Source organism: Zymoseptoria tritici, chromosome 18 (genome assembly GCF_000219625.1).
Source record: "Zymoseptoria tritici IPO323 chromosome 18, whole genome shotgun sequence".
Lineage (NCBI taxonomy): Eukaryota > Fungi > Ascomycota > Dothideomycetes > Mycosphaerellales > Mycosphaerellaceae > Zymoseptoria > Zymoseptoria tritici.
Window position 1 is genome coordinate 18,179 of NC_018201.1, and position 26,123 is coordinate 44,301.

Sequence of the window (26,123 nt, forward strand, 5' to 3'; positions counted from 1 at the left end):
CATGACGCAATCATCGCCGATGTTCGAAGCAGTCTGCTCGTCAGCAGACACCACGACCTCCTCGAGTCGATAGCCATCATGTACGGTCGGCAGAACGAGTAGGAATGGACATACGAGGCCATCTTGCAGTACGATCCGGTATAGTCGGTGCTGGAACTGCACGAAGTTGAAGAGCCCGTCTCCGTCGGGGTCGTGTTCGGGAACGCCGATGTAGCGGCCGTTCATCACGATCGAGCGCACGATCGATGGAGCGAGACAAAAGAGATCACAAAACTTGTTGAACGCATGGCAGCTTCTTGTGTGCGAGCGGCAAATATTCTTCGCAAGGTGGCAGGAAGTGGGGTCTATTAGAGTTTTGCGGCGCGTTCAAAGTCGGTGCGGAGTCCGCACGAAAACGTGGATGCCCTTGTCTTGTCCAAGAGGCGCGACTTTCTGTCTACTAATCTCCACGACATCGTGACTTCCGAAGTAAGTTGCCCCTTTGTTAACACACGAGATGGCAAAGCCACGTACAGCACGAGTGAAACACAAGACTACGGCGGCTTGGTTTGGGTGGTATGTTATACAGCGGCTTGCTGATAGCATTGTCCGCTGTCGTCACCAAACAACAGACGGCAGGCGGCAGGAATCTTGCGTTGCCCTTTTCTCCGCCGCACTACAGGTGCTGACCGTCCATGGACCTGACCAATGTATCAAACAGTAGTGAATAGTAGTTCTCGGTAGCTCCAAAATTCCTTATTCAACGAGTAGGATTCAACCCTTTTGCCCTTTACTCGACATCGCTCCAATTCGGCAGTGACGGCAACATCGTACAATGCGGATGTTGCGCTGCTGTTGATTTTGTATTCTGTCCGTCTGTTGGACTGTTTGAAAGCCTTCTGTTGCAGCGCTTTACTTCAACCGCTCCATCAGCTCCCGGGACCATCCATTCGTAGCGGCGACCTCGCGAGGAGTTGGCCCGACAGCTTGATTGTATCTCATGCAGGGCTTGTCTGGATCAGCGCCAAGTTCAATCAGCGTCAGGGCAACGGAAGGTTTCCCGTTCTTGCAAGCATAGTACAACGGGGTCCCGCGTACGAAGTGAGCTCGTAAGTTGTACGATCTCGCGTCTTGGTAGAGGATATCGTCGATGGGCTTGTTGTATCGGTGCAACGTGCGGGTTAAACTCGTGCACTCCTTTGGATCCGGGCGATGGACCGTATGGAAGACGAGATGACCATTGTGGCTATCTTGGGCGTGGTGGAGCAGTAGCTCTACGACTGGCACCGGAGCTTCGCGGACAGCAATAGAGAGTGGTGTGCAGTCGATGTCGCAGGGAGTATTTGGGTCAGCTCCTCTCCGAAGAAGCCAGCATACAAGCATGATATCCGCGAGGGCAATGCTGTTCTTTATCAGAATACGCCACAACCCCTCGTAGCCGTAGAACATACCTTAGAACAGGCGGTTCGGTATTACTCAGAGCCGTGTTCACGTCCCATTCCAGCGCGAACAGCCTGTCGAGGTAGATGGTCGCTAGTGGAAGAGGCAAGGCGATCGCTTCTTTGACCGCCGACCCAGGCACGGGAATATGATGTTCTCGAAGGGTCGGAAGCAAAATGTCGAGCACCTCGTGCCTGCGAAGTCGAATGATAGGCGCCAGGAGATGCGATGGCGCCCGCTTGGTCTTGGTCGCATGCTTGATAGACATGCTGAGATGATGGGTTATCCTGTGTCAAAACCCTAAGCAAAGCCGGGGTTTTGCATACATGAATGCGCCTCGGACGAAACGATGTACAGCGCAAAAGTCCGTCGCGTCTTTTCTCTGGACACGATCGATGATCTCCTCGACTTCGCGCAATCCGCACCGAGCTAGCTATGCCTTGTCGATCGACACGTCCTTCCGAGCTCGCGGGAGAAGAGACGAGTCGGATCTCCAGTCTCGCCGACAGTGCAGCGGGTGTGTTGCGATCGGCCGATCATGTCAGACGACGCTTAGAGTGCGAACAGAAAGAACGGCGTACTTTACAACAAAAAAATGGCGCAAAATGACCTTCGTCGGTGTTTGCAAATTACAGACTACGACCAGGATTGAATCCTACCCATGGTATAGAGCTTTTCGAAGAGAGATCATCGCAACGGTGAGATGAGAGCTGCTCTCGGTGTCGGTGTGCCGATGAGCTCGCAGTCGCTAAGTTGTCGTTGTCGGAGCGGCCGTTGACTGGCAGTTGGTAAAGCAGATGCGGCTGCTCTCGGTGTCAGTGTTGTGAAGCCCTCAGCGGTTCAGTAAGGCGTTTCAGTAATACAGTGCATCAGCACTCATCCAGTGTCGGTGTCGGTGTACAGTCAGGTGTTTGGCTCTTCCCGAAGGGTGCTGAGCTCCGCTCGCAAGCACGTGTCGGTGAAGGCCCTCAGCGGTTTACTAAGGCGCCCAGTAATATCGCGATATTGCTCGGTGTCGGCGTCGGTGTCGATGAAGCCGGAACTTGGACTACGGTGTCGTGAATCCGGTGGTGACAGTTGTCGACTGCCAGCGGTGGTGCAATGAGGTAGACAATCGTCGCTGCGCGTCCGCATGACTATGTCTCTCACGCTGTCCGTCACAGGTCGACAGACTGGCGCTGAGGCTAGTCGCTGTCTATGAGACAAGGCTGTGAATACTTGTGCTCATGTTTAAGAGGGGCTATAAATACCCATGCTAACAGCTGACTCGGATCGCGAGTGCTTGAAGCTGCTGAGGATCGGTGCGTTGCCGAGAACGCAGTGTGCGTTGAGCGGCTAGCATGACCGTCGGTAGGGCGACCGGTGGAGCGACCGGTGTTGTCGAAGTTGGCGCTGTGGAAGCGCTGGTCGGTGAGATGGTCGGAGCAACGCTCGGCGAGGAAGAGAATGGTGGACTGACCGGTGCAACGACCGGTGCAGTGGAAGGCGGTAGAGCGCTCGTCGGTGCGGCGACTGGTGAGGAAGCGGCCGGTGGAAAGAGGGCATCGAACAGCGGTAACTTCGATGGCAGCACCTTCTGCGTGACTAGCTGTTGTTCCAGCGCGGTGAATTGAGAGCTCAGCGATTCAAGCTGAGACTTGAGTGTCGAAGTGCAGCTGGTTGGTGAAGCACGAGGGCGACGGGGTTTCGGAACTGAGGATGGAGTTGTTGACGACTAAGCAGCCGCCGGAGGCGTTGTTAACTGTGGAGGCTCGCGAGAGCGTGCACGCCAATCACTGTTGGGGCATTGCCCGTGGTAGCTGCTGTGACCATGTTGTCGACAGCGGAAGCAGATGTTAAGCTGGATACATTAATCCTTCTGCTCTTGCGAGAGCGGCTCGAAGTATCGCACGCTCGGTGATCCGGCTTGGACCGGTGAAGCAGGACGAAGAGATGTCGACGCCGGTAGTGACGCTGGCGGTGAGGGTGGAAGGACAGCCTGCTGCGCGCGAGCGAGGCCAATCTTGTATCCACGCAACTCAGTTTCCAAGCTCTTGATGCGTTCGTTCGCGACAGCGAGCTCGTGTGAGAGCTGAGCCTTAGTCTGAACCTTCGAAGGCATGATGCGAGGCAAGGGACAGTCGGTCGTCGATGCGATGGGCTTGGAGTCGAATGTCGTTATGGAATGTCGTTCTGGAATGTCGTTCTGGAATGTCGTTCTGGAATGTCGTTCTGCTCGGAATGAGGATCAAGCAAGGGGTGTTGTTGTTGTTACACGAGGTATGGAAATCTCTGCGAGTTGGTGTAACCAAGCGATTCTAGCTGGTGGACGGTAGAAGGATTGATGGTGGCTATCGCTATGAAGGTCGCGAGGGCGTGTGAAGGCTTTCGTGTTGCTGCTGCTGCGAGGAGCGAGAATCGAAGTACGAAGTCTTGTAGATGCGGGAGCTGGGCTCTACCTCTGGTGGACTGTGGAAGGATTGACGGTGGCTATCGAGCTATCGAGGGTGTCGGTGAAGGCGTGCGAGGACTCGGTGTCGCTCGGAAGGTTGCTGTCGCTTTGCGAAGGGCGAAGTTGATGGATTGGCGTGTGGTAAACGCGTCGAGGCCTGAGTCGGTGGAATCCGACGGCGGTGAGGGCAGTGAGGGCGACCGGAAGGACTCTGGTACGCAATGGCGTCTGGGAGGTTCTATCTGACCAATATGTGGTCAGATCCGATCGTTACAAGCATGAACGAGGTCAGAGTGTAATGGCTTCAAACGAGAAGTCGATGGAAGTCGGAGGCCTGGTGTTGACGAGCCTGGCGAAGTCGTTGTTACTGTAATGATCTCGCTTGGCAAGCGGTTTGGGGGTCGTTGTCCTGTTCTGCGTTGGTGGTGAGAGCGAGGCGTGCCCCGGCCTTGGTTGAAAACGACGTGCTGATTTGCGGGGGATGGGCCAGCTTATTCCAGTCATCGCGGCGTCTCAGCCGGCAGTGTGTGTGCAAACTGCGGCATGATGCTCAATTGCTCGTATCGTTTGACTTCCTCCTTTGACCAGGCGTATTTGCAGAATCCAAGATCGCCGGGCGGCGCATTGCGAGCAAGCTCCACCAGCAGACCACTCCCTCTTTCTCTCTGTTAGCTTGCAACTATTGACGAAGCTTCGAGACTTTACCTTCTTGCACATTTTGCCATGAAGTTGTAAAAGAACCGACGATGAGCATTCATCATGGCTTGCTTGTGCAGGTGGGAAGTCAACTGGCGCTCTGCCTCATCACGATCCTGCTTCGACGCTTTCTTGGCTGCTTTGCTGGTCTTCTTAGTCTGCACTGCGTCTTCGACCGGCACAACCCCGGGCACCATGGGCCTTGCAGGCCTGTCGCCGGGTCTGCGTGGAGCTGGATAGGCTCTCATGATGCTCTCGACTGCATTGACCCATTTCCCGCCGCTGTCTATCAGAACCCTGAACGGCTCAAAGTCGATGCAGGAGAAGTCCGCCACTCGCTGTAGACTTGAATACCACTCGTCCGGAATAATACACTCGGGTATGAAGTAGAACACCTTCGCTGGAGGATTGTGACCGAACTCAAAGGCATACCACAAGAAGTCGAAGCGAGAAAATCGTCAGTTCCTCGGAACGCTCGAGGCAAGCTTGGGCAGCTTACCGATCAAGGGTGTGGAAGTAATGACTTCCTGCCCGGTACACAGGGACGTTAGTCAGCTGCTGGCCAGCAGGGCGCTCGCGGCCTTCGATCTTGTGCTGTATGAAGTACTGCGGCGCCAGCTGCTTGCTCTTCGGCAGGAGCGTGAATCCCGCCAGGCAAGGCTGGAGACCAACAAAGTCCAAATCCATTGACTCATCGATGCGGAGTACTTGCTGTATCTGCAGAATCTCAAGAAAAGAGCTGCATTGTCGGCATCCTCTCTGGGCTTGATCTATTTGGTGCGATGAGTTGTCATTGGACACCAGCCTTCGAACTCCACCTTTGTCCAGGGATTGATGTAGTTGCCCTTCCCCTGAGCACACGCACGCACTCGTTCGATGGCCGCTGGTAGCATCGCCACTGGCATTCGATATGCCGCTCTATACTGGTCTAAGTGGCCATGTGCGTTTCCAAACAGCCTGTACTCTCGCCTCACATTGACGGTATATATGTCCTGCTCCTCGTCTGCCACCTCAAAGCCGGGTTCGAACGCCGCTCGCTTCTGCTGATAATTGGGGATGAGCTCTACGAAGTCCGGATCCGTGCCGCATATGCAGACGTAGAACCCAACTCCGTGTCGCTGTCCCAGGCTGGTGTAGAAGATTCTGTCGCCATCGACTACGGAAGAACTTTTGGCATCGAAGAGTACAATCTCGCTTAGATCGGTAGGCCTGTGACTGACAAGACTCCAGAAGCGTTCTGCGAAGCTCGTGGTGGTGCCATAGCTTCTGGTACAATCGAGGGCACCGTCTGAAAGCGCGAATTCAGACGACCGAATGATGAAAGGTGAGCTTGCGAGTATCGAAAAGATGTCTCCTTCCAGAATGGCTCCGAGGTGGCGCAAGATGAGCGGTTCAAGGATCCTAAGAGGCTCCGACATGTTAGCAGTGTGTTTGCATATTACGTTGGAAGTGAAAAGTGAACTTCAGGTCTAAGCACTCTGCGCTGTTTGCTCGCATCAGGAACGCGCATCTATTTCGGTACGCTGCCGATACTAGCTAACTACTCAGAACGTTCCGGTGCCGCCAGCCACTGTCCCCGAGATCTTTACCCTCTTCGCAGCCTCTAACTCGTCGGACTCTCCTGCATCGCGACCACGCTTCGTGTCCTGTAATACGGTTTCGTCTCTCGCTGTTTCATTCTCTGAATCCTTCGGCTCTCCGAGCGAGCACGGTGTCGCTGGACTTCGAACCGTAGTAGCGGCAGCGGTAGTGCTGAGGTAACCTGTACTCGTGTTAGCAGTTGTGCATCGTGCATTATGGAGATCGTACGCAGCGACTCAATCGGGACAATGACAGCCGATTGCATCTCGACATCGGTTTCATCCGCGTGCTGTTCCTTTAGCAGCGTGACCTGGTCTCGAATGACACTCAGTGTGGCCGATCGAATGACCCTCTTAATTCCGTAATCAATGATCGCATCAGTTGACTCAACGTTCGCGCTGCCTCGCAGTATAGTGGCTGTTGGGTTTGAGATTGTTCTTCGGTCTCCGACGTCTGCGATCATGATTAGTAGGTATACCAACACTGAAGGGGCTCAGCGTACGGTCTAGCGAGCTAGCAAGGGCAATCAAGCCATGTTAAGCTGCTGAGATACCAGAAGAGGACGGAATGGTCCAAGAGAACTGCCGGGACATCGTTGTACGCAAGAAGCCCGCAGGCCCGTTCTCCGGTTGGCGAGGTAGATGGCGTCCGATGTCACTGCTCCTCTCATTGTCCTAGAGGACATGTCTTAAGGCGGTAATTCCGGAGTTGTAGTGGTCGACTGTATTGTGAATAGTGGATCGTAGCGAAGCATACTACTCTTGCACCTGCCTCGTTGTTAGCCTGGTCTTCAAGCCATACTATACTCACTTACGAATAGCCACATCGGTTTATTCTGAATTACTGCCTGCCCAACGAAGTCCACATCTGCAGCAGAGTAATGCCCCGCAATGATAGCGTCGATATGCGCTACGATCTCCCGGCGAGAGGAGCTTATGCTGGCTTAGATGAAAAGGCGGCTCCTTTAGGCTTGTTGACGTGGTAAGCGGTCAGACGGATAATGAGGCCGCTCGCGAAGAAGAATTGAAAACAAGATACAGATTCTTCCAGCTACATAGTGCGTTTACGATACTTACAGAGCCCAATCGCTTCCTATGTGGTTCATGTGACAAAGAATCCGCCGGTCACCTCGACCGAGACAGTCACTTGTCTCTGAGCTTAGGTTTGCGGCCGAGAGGCTTGCTGAAACCTCCTGTGGACTTCGGATTGAACGGGTCTTTTGCTCGTGACTTCTCGGGCGGCTGTGGTTTACGTTTTGCTGGCTGTCCGCTGAGTGCCGCCGGAGATCTCCAGCCTGTGGCTGAGTTAGCATAGTAGATGTGAAAGAGGCTAAAACTTGCATCCATAGGTCCAGAGAGCCTGGTGAACATCTTGGATGCTGATCAAGTAGTCAGACCGCAGAATTTCGTCGTTAGAGCGATCACTTAATGGCGTAGTGATGTTGAGATTGTCGTTTGTGCTGTACAGCAGCTCCTTGGTTCTCGCGCACATCGTGGCGAAATCGACCATGTAGCGAAGCGGATCCTCGCCTTCCTTCATGAAGCTGCTGCCGCTTACGAACGGCAATGGATCTGATGCGGTGAACACAGGTTTGATCGCAAGCTCGTCCATCTGAGGAACGAAACGAAAGAATTCGGAGGCTTTGCCCGATCTTCGCGCTCTCGGTGCGCGCAAACCGTGCTCAAAGATGGTTGTCCGATCGGAAGGTATGAGCAAGAAAGAGTCCCACAGCCCGCGAGTCTCTGGCTCGGTGTGCATAGAAGATCGAAGAGGGGCGCCCAACCAAAGAAATTGCTTCTAGTCATCGCAGGGTTACGTCCAAGCGGACGGACGCATGACTACAGGCTGTCCACGTGCTTTACTGTACCCTCTACTCATGACCGCCATCGGCAGTTCCGCGTCTAGTAAATGGCCGGAGAGGGAGATGGCCATGGTCCCTGTGACAATCAATCTCGGCTAGTGACCATTCGTGCTTTAAGATGAGCTTGTTGCCGTACGGATAGAACGGACCCTGTGGCAGGCAGATCAGATGGCCATCTTGGGCAAAGGCAGCGTTCAGGCGGTCCGATAGGCTAGAGAGGCCCTTGTCGTGGTGGAGGCTCTCCTCGACGTCGACAGCGGGAATTTCCTGCACAGTCACTTCAGGACCGTTGACAATGACCAGCTCGCTACCCTTTGTTGTGCTCGAACTGATCGTGGCAGCCAGAGAGCCATGTTCCAGGTTTGGACTTGCAAGTGCCTCATCGGCGCACCGAATAGCACGATCAGCTTCATTGGTCATCTTTTGCATGAGCTCCCACACCGATGACACACACCAACGATCATAGACGTCTTCCGGAAGCTCCTTAAGCTTTGCCCATTTAGGCTTTACCTCATGTCGAGGCAAGCAGAATATTTCCTTACATCCGATCTGAGACTAAATGAAAAAATGCCAAGGTCGCCAGTCCAGAAACGCATGATTGAGGAAGTGGTTCCTACCAGCCTTGTGTTCGATAAATAGAGGCTCACGCCAATCTTCTGACCAGAACCAGAAATCCCTACAAAGAGGAGGAATGTGGTTGAAGTCGACAGTCTATCCAGCCTTCGGAACGCCATCCACTAGGTCGATAATGGCTCGGGGGGAAGACAAGTTGTTCTTGTTCGATGGACGTAGACTTATCTTACTTACGACCCTAGGGACCTAAGTATCGAAGGTAGTGTCCGTGCTACGATTATAAGCCTAAGATCCGTCTTATATAGCTAGAAGGTCCTTAATATTGTCGGTAAGGTCGTCTACGTAAGCTAAGAACAGGATGTACTAGGCTAGGACGCCGTTAATAAGTAGATTAAGACCCTGTCCTATATTCGTAGCCCGCTCTATCTCTGCCCGTAGTACCAGTGCAACGTAATCTAAGACTCTATCGAAGATAAGTACGTACACCTCGACTAATTTACGGAAGGCGCCGTAACTAAGATCGGTATAGGCGTACTTATAGTCTTTAAGACCGGTTGGTCTGAGACTAAAGAACTTCACGTCGAAGTGCAGAAGGTCGGCCTCGCCTTTATAGTCGTTAAGCCATCGCTAGATGTCTATCCAGCCTGCACCAGGTGGCGGCAGATCTGTAAGAAGTTTAGGGTTGCGTATCTAGGCACAGCAAGTCAGCCTTTTTCGCAGTAGCGGGCAGCTCCAAATTTCACCTACCTTTTGCGGTACGTATTCCGGAGCTCTCTAGCTTTTTTATCATACTAAAAAACCAGGCTTCAGCAAGCCAACCTGTGCCAGTGAGTTGTGCACCATTCTTCATGCATGGCCACAAGCGCCTGACAAACTCCTTGCGACTCTTCGGGAGTCCTTGTGCAAGTTCGGGGCTCAGTTTAGAGAATGCTGGCGCCATCACGATACATTGATTACGGTACGATAAATAGACACTAGAGAGAAAGGCAGTAGTATTTGGGATCAGAGAGAGCGATGAGATGGCACTTACTCCTTGTACCAAGCTGGAACATGGCAGATCCTTCCTGAGACATTGTCCCCGGTGGAAATGACTGTCAACTTCTCAAACCACCGTGTCGAAAACCGAAGCGCAGCGCTGGATTCGCGTGCTTGGACTATCGGCCAGGAACTCATCAAGCAAACGTGCATGCAGCGTGGCATTGTCCTTGACCTCGTTGTTTCGTAGCCATTCCCCGCATCGTCTTGAGCCGTTGCAGAAATACCACTGGACCATGAGACCACCGTTGCACGGCTTCGACGTCCAAAACGGTCCACCGCCAGGAGGATCCATAAGCGTCTTGATCTCATTTACCCTGACCTGATATTTCGAATCCAGCAGACTATGCATCGTTGTCAGCGCAAAAGTGCCGTCCAGCCACATGAGCGCCATGGTTTGACAGTCGCTCTGTGCCTCCAGAATGGTTGCCGCAGAGCAGACCTGACCATCGACGAGATATTGCGGAGAGCGTACTCGGGTATCCGGCATGAGCAAGCGAACGCTAATAACTTCACGATCGGGTCTGAGCCCTGTTAGCATTTCTCGATGTGCGGCGATCTGGTCCAGACTCACCTGTCGTCCTTTCGGGGTAAAGCAGCGTTGTGTGCTAGCAGACGATGCTCCGGTGGCCAGCATTGTACCGCACGCTTGTCGTTGTCCGACCATTCGCTACAGTCAAATATCATCGGTAGAGCAGATGTGCAGCCTCTAAACGATGCAGAGTGGTTAATATAAGATGTCATCAATAAGGTGTCATCAATGAATCCTTAATATGACGAGCCTTTGATGAAATATGACGAGGTTACTGATGATATGAGAAGTCATTGATGAGGGTTTGTGGTAGATATGGTTAGTAATATTGCCGATTAGGAAGGAGCTGTTGTCGATAGTGCATAGGACGATGCCAAGCCGTCATATATAAGGATTCATTAATGAATTATGACGACCTCTTGCTACTGATGATATGAATTATGACGGCATATTTACTGATGAGTCGTCATATCGACCACTCTGAAACGATGTCATGCAGTTTTTGACAGAGCCCACAGAGCTGTGTGCTTTCCCAAATTCTCTACACGCGCTTCGAAGTCCGGCCGCGGTCCACGGAGCGAGAAGGAGACAGGGAGAAGAAGCGGACCTTGTTCTTCTTTCCGACGGCAACGACGATGGGCTTGTGCGTCTTCTTCTTCGTGGAAGTCTTGTCGACGGCGGCCATCTCGTTATGGTGTTTGGCCTTCAACTCCGACTGCAAGGGGTGGTTAGCGACGTGGGGGAAGTCGCGGGCCCGGTCCGGGGTAAGGGCGGTGGTGGTAGGGTCCATGCACCAGTTCATGAAGACTGGGTCGGCGACGACGGTGGCGAAGAGGTCGGAGGGGATGACGGGGGTGGTGAGCTTGCTGTGGACCTTGATGGCGGGGATGGCAGGCTTGCTGTGGACCTTGGTGGCGGGGATGGCAGGCTTGCTGTGGACCTTGGTAGTAGGGATGGCGAAGGTCTTCTGCGGAATAACGAGCTTCTCGGCGACAATGGTCCCGTCGGCGTCTTCCTGTTCAGACTCCTCGCTGACACCCTCCTGCTCAGACTCCTCGCTGACACCCTCCTGCTCAGACTCCTCGCTAACATCCTCCTGCTCGGACTCCTCGCTGACATCCTCCTGCTTAGACTCCTCGCTGACATCCTCCTGCAAAGACTCCTCGCTGACGTTCATCTCCGTAGAATCCGCGCCGACGTCAACCTGCTCAGGAATCTCGACAACGAGCGACGGGCCCGCCTCGGCCTGGTGTCCCAACAGGTTGGCCGCGGCCTCGAAGGTCGATGCAAGAATGGAAGATGCGACGATGATGATGATGATGATACATACACGGAGGACATCCTGGTTGGGCTGGTTGGACTTGGAAGGCATCGTTGTTGATGTTGTTGATGTTGTTGATGATGTTGTTGTGTCGAGGGTTTGGGTTTTGGTTTGGGTTTGGATTCGAATGATCAATGAAGTGCGGGATTGATGTGTGTCGTGAGGAGAAGGAGGAAGATGATGAACCGGACGGGAAGAGGGAAGAATTTGACGGAGCAGGAGCAGGAGCAGGAGCAGGAGCAGCACTGCTGGTCATCTTGCTGGTGATGTTGAAGATTACTTCTGCACCATCCGAGAAGTATTTCTGCGATTGTCATTCTCAAGATTTTGCTTGATTGTCCGCCGCCATTGAGATGAAAGCGTCTTATCCTTTGCATCTTGTAATGTCCCAATGAAAGCGTCTCATCCTTTGCATCTTGTAATGATCCAATGAAAGCGTCTCATCCTTTGCATCTTGTAATGTCCCAATGAAAGCGTCTCATCCTTTGCATCTTGTAATGATCCAATGAAAGCGTCTCATCCTTTGCATCTTGTAATGTCCCAATGAAAGCGTCTCATCCTTTGCATCTTGTAATGTCCCAATGAAAGCGTCTCATCCTTTGCATCTTGTAATGTCCCAATGAAAGCGTCTCATCCTTTGCATCTTGTAATGTCCCAATGAAAGCGTCTCCTCCTTTGCATCTTCATTCATCGTCCGCTCCAAGTATTGTCTGTCCTGACAACATGCCTACTCGTCGTCGTCTGCAGGTGCTATTGGGGCGTTGGATTCGCGTATAATTCGATTTTGGTGTGGTTAGTGAAGTAAAGGTAAAATGGATGGATCATGAGTGGAAGTGGAAGTGGAAGTGGAAGAGTGGAAGTGGAAGAGGGAGTGGGAGTAGGAGTAGGAGTGGAAGTGGGAGTGGAAGTAGGAGTGGGAGTGGGAGTGGCAGTGGGAGTGGCAGTGGAAGTCGGAGTGGGAGTCGGAGGTGAGGTGTCGGAGGGTGAGGTGTCGATGGTGAGTTGTCGGTGGTGAGGGGTCGGTGGTGAGGGGTCGGTGGTGAGGGGTCGGTGGTGAGTTGTCGGTAGTGAGTTGTCGGTGGTGAGTGTCGGTGGTGAGTTGTCGGTGGTGAGGGGTCGGTGGTGAGGGTCGGTGGTGAGGTGTCGATGGTGAGTTGTCGGTGTCAAGTGTCTGTCTGCTCAAGATTTAAGGTGAGAATGGAATTTGGACCCCACCATCCAGTCTTGCCACCTCACCTGTAGTGACTTGGACCATGCTCTGCTCAAGACAAAAGGAACCTGGTCTGGGCTCTGTTCTTGCTTCGGCAGGACTCGGAGGTGAATAGTATATCCGAGCCGAGACGGCCTTCAGTCCTGCCTCAGGCAACTACCTTGGCGGCTGTGCAGTAATGCCCGCTGCACACAACAGTTCTGCCTCAGGCCATCACATCGAGCCACAACCCAAGTTCACCAGACCTCCACATCCCAATTGTCTGTCGCTCGCATTACTATTCTCCACCGTGTTTGTGGACTCGAGCCTTTTACAAGTGCGTATCAGATCAGCCCACCTCTCCGTGTGGTAGTCGGTGGGATGAGGCTGAGATGAGAAGATGAACAGCCCGAGCGATGGTCAGCCAGTACGATGACGTCAGCCAGTACACTTACGTTAGCCAGTACACTTCCATTTCCACTCACTGCCCATCCACACCCATTCACACCCTCCCGGCAATCACCCCCCACACACCGCCACCGCTAGCGCCAGCACGGACAACACCATTGCTTACCCCGTCAACGCCCTCGCGTCGCCCGCCAACTTCACCGCCTCGTACAGTTGCGCGTCTTTGCCCGCCGCTTTCAGGGGAGGCATGATTGGTGATGTGGTTGATTGGAGGTTGGGAGTCGTTCGCTGCCGAGACATGGTCAGTGGGATAGGGATGAGGATGAGGAGAGAGAGGCGCACCGGTGCAGATGGCGATGGCTGCGACTTGGATACGCGATGGTTGCTTTCACGGTGAAGAAGACGAGGACCACGCACACCGCTTTGAGGAGATGGTGTCGCCGTAGTTCGGACGTGGAGGAAACGGAAGAGAAGGAAGAAGAGAAGAAGAAGAAGCAAGGTGGTCGTCGAAAGAATGAACACACCGACTTTGCGGGAACCTGCATGGAAAAGAGTTGGAAACGCCCGGAAAACAATTATTCTTCTGAACAAACATGATGCTTTGGAATCATTCTCCTCGGGAGCAGCAGCAGAAAAGCGATGGCGCAACGATCGATCTTCCAGCCGAGAGGTGTACGACGTGCTCCTCTGGTTCTCGGGACCTCCATACACGATGCATCTTCTATACTCCTACTTTTAATCTCCACTGGCCTTGGCGGTGCGCAGCTTGTGGTCGACGAGGCGGAGGGCGGAGAGGCAATGGTGGGTGATGTCGTGGGTAACCTCGGTCGAGGAGGCGGCGGATGCGTCGGAGTCGGCAGCGGAGAGGGACGAGGTGCAGTCTTGTTCTTCTTCCTCTCCTGGATCAGCGACGGAGGAGGAAGAGGAGTCTTCTGCATTGTCGGAGGAAGAGGAGTCTTCTGCATTGTCGGATGAGGAGGAGTCTGCTGCATTGTCGGAGGAAGAGGAGTCTTCTGCATTGTCGGAGGAGGAAGAGGAGTCTTCTGCATTGTCGGATGAGGAGGAGTCTTTTGTATTGTCGGACGAGGAGGAGTCTTCTGGATTGTCGGATGAGGAGGAGTCTCCATCTTCGGCAGTGTCGGAGAATCCTTAGGCTTCGGACTCGCGGGCTGGCCTGCCGTCGCTATCGAGCAAGGTCAGGTTACTAATTCACACTTCCTTCTCCTCCGGCGAGAACTTACTCGACAATGCGATCCTCGTACTTGCTTAACTTCTCCTCGACTATCTTCAACTCTTCCTTCTCCGCGGCTAGTAGGCCTATGTTCTCCTATCGAAGATACTATGAAGTTGTTGCGTTGATTTCAATTAGCTGTAAGGCGTGACTGTGCGATGAGGTCTCGTTTGGCTGTATTCTGCGCTGTTTAAGCACGCTGGCGATTGGCATATGGTGTGTCCTTGAAGGGTGGTTGTAACGCATCGAACTCGCGACGTTTCTTTATCTTCTTCTTCTTGCTCTTGATGTCCTTTGGTTGCGCTGGATGCAGTGTGCGTGGGGCTGGCAGTTGCTCTTAGTCGAATGCGAGGTGTCCGGAGCGTGGTGTGAACAGTCGGAGGTCATCAGCGTAGTGATTCCCTTAAAGAGGCTTGCCACCGATTGTCGAGAGCGTGAAGCAGTGGTTGGAGTCTGGCATTTTGCCACTGATTCGGAAGAGGCCTGACAATAGTAATTGCTTCGACTTCTGTCGGAGGTGGTGATTCTTTAGGAGTATGGTGTCCCCGATGTTGAAGGTTGGTGGTGCTGCGTGTAGGTGCTTCTTGTTGAATCGCGCTTGGTTAAGCTGCTTGGTGCGGTGATCAGCTCGTCGCACTGCTGCTTGGATATGCTGGCGGTTGGCGAGGTGCTCAATCATTGGAATTGTTCGTGATCCTTCTTCGGCTTGGATGTGGTAGGCTTCGAGGAAGAACCCCATTGGTTGTTCATCGATGCCGTTGATCGCATTGATAAGGGCCTGCCTGCGGGCTGAGGGGTGCTCAACTCTATCGGATAGTTCTTCAGGTGACATGCCAAGCTTGATCTGAACAGGTGAGAATCCAAGGGTGCTGATGTGGCGGTAGTTGGCGTCCCTCATAGCCTTGGCTGCTTCTTCTGGCCATGAGCTGAGGGTATTGACCATGTGGCCGCGGCGATCGACTGTGGTAATGGTGCCTTTCTCAAGGCATCTGCGAATCGTTTTGATCATGTTCTCAACGGTGCCAGTCAGGCGCTTGCTGTTGGTCGGTGATGGCTTGGTAAAGATCTCCTGTGCTGCGAGCCATGCTGCAGTCATTGCGAACTCCTTGCCTGGATCGTAAAACGCGGCGATTAGTTTGGTGGATCTCATGAACACTCGCGATATCGCTGCTGTCGTAGTTTCAGTCTCTTTGTTGGGGATTGGCTCAATCTCTCCCAATCGACAGAACACATCGGTCAAACAGAGCAGCTAACGCATGCCGTGTGCTTGCGGATCAAAGGGGCCCATTAGGTCGATTTCAAGGACTTCATTAGGGTGCAGGATGGGGGCTGATGGGTAGGGCTGTGGAATGGTTGCTGTTGTGTTCCAGAGGTTGCAGCGGATACAACCCTTGATGTAGTTGTGAATGTCGGTGATGATCGCTGGCCACCAGGCTCTGCAAAGGATCTTCTGGTAGACTACGCGACCGTTGAAATGGCCAGCCTTGTCGTGCGCTTCCTTGAGGATGCGAGTGACGGTTGTAGGGCTGACACAGGGGACCCATTTGTTGACGCCCTTGATGAAGCGGTGGAGGGTACCAGTGGCTGCGTGATAACGGAAAGGTTTGCACTGGCTCTTGAATGTTCGGAGTTGAGCAGTCGTTCGGTGTGGTGGATTCTCTTGGTGTCGGTACCAGCGGATGATGTCGCCATACCACAGTTCTTGGATATCTTCATGTTCAGGTAGTTGCCTCAATGAAGGATCTAAGTCCTCAGCGTGATCGGTGTAGCAGCATTCATGACTGCAGAGCCCTTCTTCGCAGGCCTCTTGTTTGTGGATGCGGTGAAGGCATTTGATCTCGGTGCCCAGCGAGAGCACTTCGACAGTGGTGTGTTGGCGTTCTTCCGGCTCGCCGAATGGTGTCCACATGAATTTACCATTGTCATCTCTCAATCCAAGCTCTTCTGTTGCAAAGGTGGCATCTGTTGCAAAGGTGGTATCCATTTCAGTCGCAATAATGTTCACTTCCATCTTCTTCTGTGCGCAATCCTGGCAGCTGGTGTCTTTGCAGAGTTTTCGCTGACAGGTGGAACACCAGATGACGATCTTCGGTGGTGTTGAGGGTGTGGTGATCGCGGCCATGTCTGGTGAGTAGATTTCGAGCGCGGTGCAGGTGTTGGCTGGTGGTAATTCGGTCATGAGGGTGTTCGTCACGGTGGTGTTGGTTGTATTCATCTCTGCTGCTCGATCAGCCTCTTGCTGCTCTTCACTGGCGTTCATGCTGGCGCTGTTCATGTAGTCCATGTATTGCTCCCTCTTCCGCAGAGCTCGTTAAGGACGTCCTCGTAACCTCCCTTGCCATCTTTCCAGATCCACTCCTTCATGTCATGTTGGTGAGCGGTGATTGCGGAGCTGAGAGCGGCGGTGGTGTCGCTTGGTGAGCAGTCGTCATTGAAAATGGCTCTGGATAGCGCATCGGCTGCGACGTCCTTCTTGCCTGAACTTGCTCTGATGGCACGCACGGTCCGAGTGTAATCTCCTTCTCTTTGGCCTATGATTGAAGGAATTCGAGGGTGTTGGAGGTGTCAATGGTGCGGCGGTGAGGTCGTGCGGTGGTGAGTGGTCGTATCTCGTGAGATCGGTCGATCGGTGGAGGTGCGGAGTTTTCGTTCTGGCGTGAATTCTGTTGCAAAGCGACTGGATCGTTCTGTTGCAATGTGGTGTTATCGTTCTGGCGTATCACGGTATTCTTTCTGCGTATCACGGAATTACCACTGAAGGTAACAGTCGGTTGGTTGTTGCCCTTGGGGTCAGGGTCAGGGTTGGGGTCAGGGTTGGGGTTATTGTTCTGGCGTGTGGAGTTATTGTTCTAGTGTGTGGTGGAGTTGTTGTTGTGGTGCTTGCTGTCGGTGATGTGGATGGCTTCTGCCGTGTTGACGTTGGTGGTGGTTTGTTGCAGTAGTTTCCGGTCATGCTGAGGACTCAGCGAAAACCCTGCTCGTTGTTGTCGTTGTCATCGTCACTGCTGCTGTCACTGTCGCCCTCGTCCTCGCCATCCTCGTCCTCGCCATCCTCGTCGCTGTCTTTCTCACTGCCACTCTCGTCATCGTCTTCGTTGTCCTCAAACATCTCTCGAACGGTGTCAACCTCATGGTGATCTCAGGCGCCACGGATGCTGAAAGAGGGGGGTGCAGAACAATAACGTCCTCATCGCGGTCAGCGTCACCGAGCTGGACTGTGCCCTTGCCAAAGTGGATCACTGCGTTCATGCTGTTCAGCGTAGGTACACCAAGAATGAGCGAGAGCTTCTGATCAGTCTTCTCGGTAGGGCTGACGAATGCCCACGTGAATCGCTTCACGCCTTCGACATGGACGTCAAACACCACGAAGTGTGTGAGCTCGCATTTGGTGCCGTCCGCGTTGCTCATTGCCATGGCAGGGAAGTGTGATGATGCTTCGTATGGTTTCAAGCCCAGGGCGATGCGGAGGTGTGGATACATGAGACTGATGTCGGCTCCGGAGTCTGCGATGACTTGATTTCGTGGAAGAATCGCTTGCTTCATGGTGTGTGTGTTGGTGATGGTGGCTGGTACGCCGAATGAGCGATGAGAGGTGTCTCGCTTGTTCCAGCGGCTGATGTCGGCGAGGATCTCGGTGGATAAGCGATCAACATCAATGGTGGTGGTGCTGTCAATGTGGTTAACCTGAGCTGAGAGCATCTCCTCGTCCTGCATGTCCTCAACTGTCGCGAACTGAGGCATCGTCACGCGGACTGACTGAGGGAAGATTGGTGCATCTTCGGCTGGTGGTGGTGGTGGTGGCGTCGTCGCCTTGGTGGCTGTCGTCTTTGTGGTGGTTGCCCTTGACAGCATTGCTTCACGGTATGCTTCAGCTGCTCTCTTCAACTCCATGGCTTCCTCATAGGCTTCTGTATCATATAGTGCGTCATCCTCATCCTTCTTCTTCTTCGAGCGGCGTACTCGAGGGGAGCTGAACAGACGCTTGGTCTCATCGCGGAAGTAAGGCGAGAACTGCATGATCCAAGTGATGGGGATCTCGATCATGACCTTGCTGAGGATCTCGAGGATATCAAGTGGTGGTTGGCCAAAGAGAGCGTTGATGGGCTTGAGCGGCTTGTGTTTGCGGCTCTTCTTAGTTGGTGGCGGAGGCTCTTGATTCTTGGATGGTGGAAGGTCGCGAATCATGCGAGCCTTCTTGGTGGACGCTTGTATACTGCGAGCTTGGCGTTGCAGTTCTTCAGCTTCGCGGCGTGCAGCGCTCGTCGGTCATGGTGAAGGCGCTCGACCTTAGACTCGTTGGCAGGGTTTGGTGTCGGGGTCCCTCGTCCTCATTATCGTCGTGGCGGCCACGCTTGTATCTAGCGAGATCATTGACATCAATCTCATCGAATCCAGCCATGCTGAGCTGGTTAATTTCAGCGATCAGCTCAGCGGCTTCATCAACCTCCTTGATCAGTAGTGCGGAGGGGTCGTTCTGGAAGCGAATGTCCTCAAGGCGTTGCTCATCGGTGATTGCGGTGGTCTGATCAGGGCTGGTAGTGATCTGCTTGTTGAGTGAGATTTCGTTCACAGCTGGTCCTTGCTGTTGTTGCTGTTGTTGACGCTGAGCGTCCATCTCGCGTGAGTGGCTTTCCTTCTGGCATCTCACCAGGGTTTGCATGAATGACTGCTCCCATGACTGCACTGGAATCTCACGACACTCGCGAGCGATGTGGCCACGAGCTCCGCACACGGTGCACAAGGGGGTGGATGGATTGTGGCGATACAGGGTTTGGCCGTTCACGACTGGCACCAGTAAGGTGGATGGGTCGATGGTGCGATCAGGGAACTTGAGCTAAGTCTGAGCAAGGGCGTCGTGATAGAATTGTGGTAGATCTTGATGAGTGGCTCCTGGATCGCGGCGGTTGAAGTGCTGAGAGTTCTGACGGTTCAGGTTGTTGAAGTTCTGAGGGTTCTGACGGCTCAAGTTGTTGTTGTTGCTGTATGGCAGATTCTGGCCAATCTCACGGCTGACCACTTGGGCCCGTTGAGGGTCGTACAGCTTGGGCCCTTGGTTGGGCTGCCACTGTTGCTGCTGGTGTTGAGGGGCTTGAGGGGTGGATTGCCGCTGCTGTTGATATTGTGGCTGCACCGGCGTGGTCTGGCGTGGAGGTTGGTGCCATGGGGATTGCGACTGCGAGCGAGGTGGTGGCGGAGACGTGTATCGCTGCTGTTGCTGCTGGTATTGGGTTTGCGGATAGTGGTAATTGGACTGCTGTGGGTATGGTTGGTGGTATTGCGGAGGGAAGGTCTCTGACGATGCTTCCGCGTAGTTCACTTGCTTGAAAGCCACCTTCTTCGCAGTCGTGTTGGTGATGGCACCGACTCTCAGTGCGAGCTCGGCGGGGACTGGTTTACCAAGGAGGGTGAGCTGTGTGAACTCAGCCAATGTCTCTCTCTCTTGTTGAGTCTGTTCCTCAACGCGCATGCGTTCATCTGATTCCATTTGACGTTGGCAAGACTCAATTCGGTGAACAGTGGATCGGAGGGTTTTAGTGGCTGGTTCCTTGTTGACGAGAGATCGGAGTTCCCTGTTGTGAAGGCCCTTCTTGAAGCGGTTGATCGCAGCGATGAGCATTCCGCCAGTGTTGCCAGCTTGATCAGATGAGTCCTGTAATTCAGCTTCTTGCAACAGAATGCTAGCGCGCTCGTGGTAGTCCTTCAAGGGCTCGGTGGTGCCTTGCGAGATGTTCAGCAGCAGCTCAATGGCCGCGCTCACATCAGTGTCAGTCTCATCAACTTCCCACTTCTTGAGGAACGCAGAGGTGATACAGCCAACTGCCTCGTCTGAAGGGTTGTTGAGCCATTGCTTGAGAGCCTTTTCAGCCCACTTGATTGCTGGACCTTCCATGAGCAGATCAAACGCTTCAATCCATGATTCCGAGTCTGAACCGGCAGCACGCTCTTGGCGCTTGAATCGGCCCATCCAGCGGCGTGCATTTTGAGAGCCATCGAATCGCTCGACAGGCTCCAAACGTGTGGCCATTGCGGCGGTAGCTGTGGTGGCTGCCGAGGTGATGGTTGCGGTGGTTGATGGGGTGGTGGTGTGGGCAGCGGCTCGAGACGGTGGTCTGGTCGGTGTGGTTGGGTCTGATTCGGACGATGGCATGCTCTCAGTCGACTGAGGGCTCTGTATTCTGATCGATAGTATTTGCTGTGGCTCAGCGGTTGGTAGTGGAGCTGTTGATTTGCGGCGTTGTTCCGCGACTGGAAATGGTCGTGCCGATTGCACTGGCTCTCGGCGCTGCTCAGCGGCTGATGGTGGATTCCACGACGTTCCAATGCTGTGGTGGTGAGAGTCAATGTATACCCTCTTGCTGCTCTCCTGCGGAGCTGGTGGCTGGTGCGCAGTGTAGCTGCGATCAGTGAACACAGAGCGTTTGCGTGTGTATCGCGGATTTGGTGTGAACTCAGCTCTGCGTGGTATCCGTATACCGGAGTCTGTGTTGGCAATTGATTAGCAAAGTTTCCGAACGCCGTTCTGAGTTTCAAGAGTCCTCACCTTCACCACCCTTGACATCACGGGCTGGCGCGCGAGAGTTGTAGCCGTTGATGACGTTCATCGTATTGCTGCCCAGTGGTCGCCGGTTTCTCACATCCTGTCGGCCATATCTGCCCCGACCAGCACCACTGATACCGGTTCCAGACCCAGGAGAGCTCCCACTTGTGGCCTGCGGACTGCCTTGCTGCTGCTGTTGAGCGTGATGGTTGTTCTCGTCTGATCCGCCATTTCCCACCCCATTGCTTATTCCCATGCTCGCTATTTCCGCGTGTTGCTCTCACGCTCTCGTTCTTGTTCAATCTCTTGATATCTCTGTTGTGCTGCCAGCTTGTCTTTCTCTTGCGAATAGGCCACGAGGTCGTTGTATTCGTCGGCACTGAATGGTTCGGTGTTTTCGTGGATCATTGGCAGACGGTCGGTGGAGTTCGGAGTAGTGGAGTTGTGGTTCATATAGGCACTGCGGTTGGCAGTAGCTGGTGATCGTTCTGTGCTGGTGGTAGTTGGTAATGGTCAGTGTCAATAGAGTCGTGTTGTAGATGACTGAAATGGTGCTGTTGTTGCTGGGACCAAACCTCGTCGTGTGGAAGACTGAGATGGACTGGAAGTTGCTGGACTGATGACACTGTTGGTGTCGCTCTTGTTGATAGTATCTGATGACTGCTGTGTATGCTGCTGATGAAAGAACGCTCTGATATATCGCTGTTTGATGTCAAGGGGTGACACCTGTTCTGTACGCTGTTAACAGACTGTGTTGTGGGCTGGATTGTTCGCACGACTGTATGCGATGGCTCAGGTAATGACTCTGCTGCTACGAGTCGACTGGACGATGGTGTTGCTCTGTAATGGTCTGTATCTGACGATCTGATGGATGGATTTCGAGCTGAAAGTGGCGGGCGAAGGCGGAATATTGGAAGTCGTAGTTGCGTAGAGCATCGATAAAAGTCGATAGACCGGGCAGCTACGAAGCCGGCTGTGCAGTGACACCCATTGCACATATCAGTCCTGCCTCGGGCAGCCACGAAGCTGGCTGTGATCGGATGACGTAATGCCAAGTCCGAAAGCTGGGAGCTTCTCTCCCTTAGCGGTGTCCCCCGGGCTTAGTAGTAGAAGAAATACAGGTTATTCGTAGCAAGTACATCTACTACAATTATGAGCCGGAAGGACATAGATCTATACCCCGTTAAGCTAAGACGCGGGTATTCGAGTTACTCGCTTTGCCTATAGTTACTATATACTCCGTAGACTATAAATACTCGACTATATCGAATAAGTAGTATACCTCCGAGTATTATTAGTAAGTACGGTAGCATCGTAGTTATAGTACATGTTAACGAGAACTAGTTCTACTCGTACTTAGATATACGCGATTACCGCTTACGCCTAGTAAGCGGTTATCGTACTCTACGGGTATATATATAAGTAGGTATTACGACTACCTACTATAATAACGGTCTAATAGCGATTTCCCGCGAGTAAAGCCGGTAAGCGTATATTACGCTAACCGCTTACGGCTAGTCTAAGTAAGTTTCTATAACCCTAGACTTTACGACTTTACGTCGTCGGTCCATTATAGTTAAATTACCCTTATACCTACCTCTACCTCTACCTCTACTACTACTACTATACTATCCGATCTCTCCGACGGCCGAACAGACTGCACCTTCACGCGGTGGCCGTCGTAAGTACCTTCCTCGGAAGGGAAACTAAGACAGTCTGGAAGAAACCTCCTCGAAAATCTCTCGAATCCGCCGAAATCCTTCTTAAAATCCCTCTCGAAATCTTTCTCGAAATCCTTCTCGAAATCCTCCTCGAAATCTACCTCGAAACACAAGCTATAACAGAACAACAGCACGATTCGAACGAATAGCCCTCTACGCTACAAACGAGAAGAAGAAGAAGAAGAAGCAGTCTACTCTGCCCTATATGCGCACCTTCTCGAAATCCGAACCGAAATCGCATATCCCTTCTCTAGAGACTTCGTTACCCTCGAAGGAAGCATACATGCACTTTAAAGAGCTAGAACTCGGTGGAATCTACAACTCTACGATTAACCTACGTAGCTATATGCGCTAGAAGGCGGCATATAGTTCCACAAAGGCATATTAAGGACAAGAGAAGGCAGCGAGTTGGACAGCTGCTTTTGTACGGCATTTTGCACGGCATTCCTCTCTCTCTTTTTCGAATTCGCAGCGTGCGTGCGAAGCGGAAGGATCCGCTGAAAATTCTGCAAAAAGCTTGGCGCGAAAATTTCTGCAGCCTTGGGCTGCAACACTCGTTTAATTTCCTTTGTCTTGCATTTGTTTAAAGTCCTTTAGCATTGCCTTAGGCACAGGGTTTTCCCCTAAGGTCAAAGAATACCGAAAGAATTTGATTGTAAATAGATCTACTGCCCTGCTTGCAAGGCCGTCCTACATAGTCTTAGACTCCGAAAGGACGTAAATGGAACAAACAAACAAACAAAACAAACAAACAATATCCGATCTCTCCGGCCTTAGTTAAGTAAGTAATCTCTATCTCTTCTCCTTTTACCTTATACTTTACCTAGCTTCGTACGAGAAGAATTACTACCTATATCGACCCTACCTAGAAGCTATAGAATCCGATACTAATAGATAGAAGTCTATATAACTATATTACCTTATTTCTACTAACATTTCTATACGGCTATATTACCTTAAATCGTAGCGTTAAATAGTAATAGTTTTAATATTTTCTCTCGTTCTTAATAGTAGGCATTTAGTCTAGTAGTATAACTAATAAACTACTAATAGTAACCGTAACCTCTAATAACTTAATAGCCTAGCCCTCTTAACTCGGAAGTACTTAGTCTTAGGGAGCGACTTACCTAGGAATAAGCTACCGATAATATACGCGGCTATACCTTACGAAAGAAGCGTAAAGCTAATACTACTACCGCTCCGCTCGAAGTCTCTCCTCTTAATACTAATTACTCTATATTTAAGCGTCTCGACCGTCTTATACGCTAGGACTTATTTCTCTATAGTAACTATAACTTCGTACCCGAGAGAATCCGTAAAGCTTACGCTAGCCTCGATTAGTATACTAATCTAGATAGTAAAGGCTTCGATATACTCCGTAAAGACGTATAGGCTAAAGTCCGTTTAAATAGAACTTAGATTAAGAAGAAGATAAAGGTAAGTCTCTCCTCTCCGTCTACTATTTTTTTATCTAGGCTTCGGTCTTTAGTCTTTTTTTTTTATCTAGGCTTCGGTCTTAATTTAGTACTTCGGAATACTACTATATTTAGGGTTATAAGTCTAAAGTTACGAGTCTAAAGTTACGAATTAAGCGTTACGAATTAAGCGTTACGAATCGAGCGTTACGAATTAAGGAATAGTATACTAACTATATATATATAATAGGCGTTCGTTAGCGAAGAGCGTAAGAATAATTTAGCGCTCGTAGGCGCCTCGCGTTCTAGGGCTTTAGCCTATTTTAAAACTCGATTTAATATTAATAACTTCTTCTCGGTCTAGGTAAGCTATAATCTATAGTACTCCTTAATCTATAAGACTCCCGCTCTTAATCCGGAAGACTCCTTAATCCGTAATACTCCTTAATCCTTAATCCTTAAGACTCTAAGTTAACTCTCGAAGTATCTCCGTAGAGTATCTCCGTAGAGTATCTCTATAGAGTATCTCCGTAGACTATAGACTAGCTAGCTAATAAGTATATAGACCTATATAAAAGGTTATATTAACCTCCGAAAGTCCTTTATAGAGAATAGAGATAGCCTCGCTATTATATTCTATAAGGGTAAGCTACTAATCCTTTCTTCTCTTTTATTTCCGAGATATAGTTGTCCTTAAGATAGTCGTCCTTAAGATAGTCGTCCTTAAGATAGTCGTCCTTAAGATATACTAATATATATATATAGATATCTTCACCGAGTTCGCTACGGAGATCTACGCGTAGTTTAAGGCTAGTACCTAGAAGACTAGTACTACTAACGACGCCGTTAATACGGCGATTATTACTATATAGTAAGCCTAATACCTATCCTATTCTACGTCCTATACTTCTAAGTTAAAGTAACCTATACTTAAAGTAACCTATACTTAAAGTACTTAAAGCGACGATAGAATTAAAGTAAGATCCTTAGCTAACGTATATATAGTACGGCTCCTAAGTATGCCGACGTAGATAAGGACGAGTTCTTCGTCCTCGAAGACCTAGCTATAGGCTAATATACTCTAACGGAGGTAACGTATTAATCTATTAATCTATTAATCTATTAATCTATTAATCTATTAATCTATTAATCTATTAATCTATTAATCTATTAATCTATTAATCTATCTACCTCCTCCTTAACTTTACCCTTAGTATCCTTAGTATCTATAGAATATATAGTAATTAGCGTAAGGTAGTATACTAATATATATATATAGCTAAGAGACCTATCCGTCCTCGAGCGAATAGACGATACCCCCCTACCGCTTTCGAAGAAGTAGAAGGTAGTAGCGGCGGTAGTAGCGGCGGCGGCGGCGAGTAACGACGGTTAGTATTATTATTATTTACTATATATACGCTAGGCTATATACGGCGTTAGTATACGGTTCTATTTAGAGTTATAGGAGTATTTAAAAATATATTAAAATATACGCTAGGCTATATACGGCGTAGGCGGCGGTAATATACTAGGTATTCGGTGTTCGGGTTACGCTCTATAAATTTTCTTTATATTATTATTAATAAGATATATTCGACTAACTATTAAACTATAGGATAATATATTATTTTAGTTAGCTAAAAGCCGAGTACTAGTAATATATTATCTTTATAAAGTAGCGTCCTAGAACGGCGACGACTACTACCCGAACTACTAAGAAACGAAGGACCGATATATCTATATACCGGATAACTAACTTAGTTATAGATCGAATAATTATCGTAGTCGTAGTTATAGACGTAAACCCTCTAATCCTCTTAATCGTAAACCCTCTAATAATCCTCTTAATCGTAGACTCTATAAGCCTCTTAATCGTAGACTCTATAAGCCTCTTAGTCGTAAACCCTCTAAGCCTCTTAATCGTAAACCCTTTAAGCCTCGTAATCTTAGAGCTAGCCGTAGATATATATATAGGCCCGGCGATAGTAACTATCGATATAGCGCCTATAATAGCGCTATTAGTAACCGCTTCTACGCCGTTAATATAAGCGTCCGCTCTCGTCGATAATCGACCCTACCTTTCTTACTAGTAGCTAGTAGTACTAGTAGTACTCGGACGACGACTTAGACGTATAAATCGATAATAGGCGTAAGCGCGGTAATAGCGGCGGA

General features: G+C 51.1%; 5 protein-coding genes across 5 annotated transcripts; all 5 read right to left on the bottom strand.

Moving 5' to 3' along the window:
• Window positions 1–891: 891 nt before the first annotated feature.
• On the bottom strand, window positions 892–1,687 carry MYCGRDRAFT_97851 (uncharacterized protein; the record flags this gene model as incomplete). The annotated part of the gene is made up of 2 exons (XM_003847090.1): window positions 892–1,381; window positions 1,431–1,687. 2 exons carry the CDS (start codon window positions 1,685–1,687, stop codon window positions 892–894), a joined length of 747 nt encoding a protein of 248 aa, XP_003847138.1.
• Window positions 1,688–4,350: 2,663 nt separating this feature from the next.
• MYCGRDRAFT_97852 (uncharacterized protein) lies at window positions 4,351–6,590 on the bottom strand (the record flags this gene model as incomplete). The annotated part of the gene is made up of 6 exons (XM_003847089.1): window positions 4,351–4,501; window positions 4,556–4,843; window positions 5,046–5,263; window positions 5,521–5,955; window positions 6,136–6,263; window positions 6,356–6,590. 6 exons carry the CDS (start codon window positions 6,588–6,590, stop codon window positions 4,351–4,353), a joined length of 1,455 nt encoding a protein of 484 aa, XP_003847137.1.
• Window positions 6,591–7,269: 679 nt separating this feature from the next.
• On the bottom strand, window positions 7,270–8,408 carry MYCGRDRAFT_97853 (uncharacterized protein; the record flags this gene model as incomplete). The annotated part of the gene is made up of 3 exons (XM_003847088.1): window positions 7,270–7,421; window positions 7,960–8,064; window positions 8,138–8,408. 3 exons carry the CDS (start codon window positions 8,406–8,408, stop codon window positions 7,270–7,272), a joined length of 528 nt encoding a protein of 175 aa, XP_003847136.1.
• A 2,261-nt stretch (window positions 8,409–10,669) lies between these two features.
• Window positions 10,670–11,500, bottom strand: MYCGRDRAFT_97854 (uncharacterized protein; the record flags this gene model as incomplete). The annotated part of the gene is made up of 1 exon (XM_003847087.1): window positions 10,670–11,500. The coding sequence occupies one exon, from the start codon at window positions 11,498–11,500 to the stop codon at window positions 10,670–10,672; it is 831 nt and encodes a 276-aa protein (XP_003847135.1).
• A 728-nt stretch (window positions 11,501–12,228) lies between these two features.
• On the bottom strand, window positions 12,229–14,065 carry MYCGRDRAFT_111768 (uncharacterized protein; the record flags this gene model as incomplete). Its single annotated transcript, XM_003847086.1, has 4 exons — window positions 12,229–12,624; window positions 13,213–13,334; window positions 13,571–13,585; window positions 13,640–14,065. The coding sequence occupies 4 exons, from the start codon at window positions 14,063–14,065 to the stop codon at window positions 12,243–12,245; spliced, it is 945 nt and encodes a 314-aa protein (XP_003847134.1).
• Between the last annotated feature and the right edge of the window lie 12,058 nt (window positions 14,066–26,123).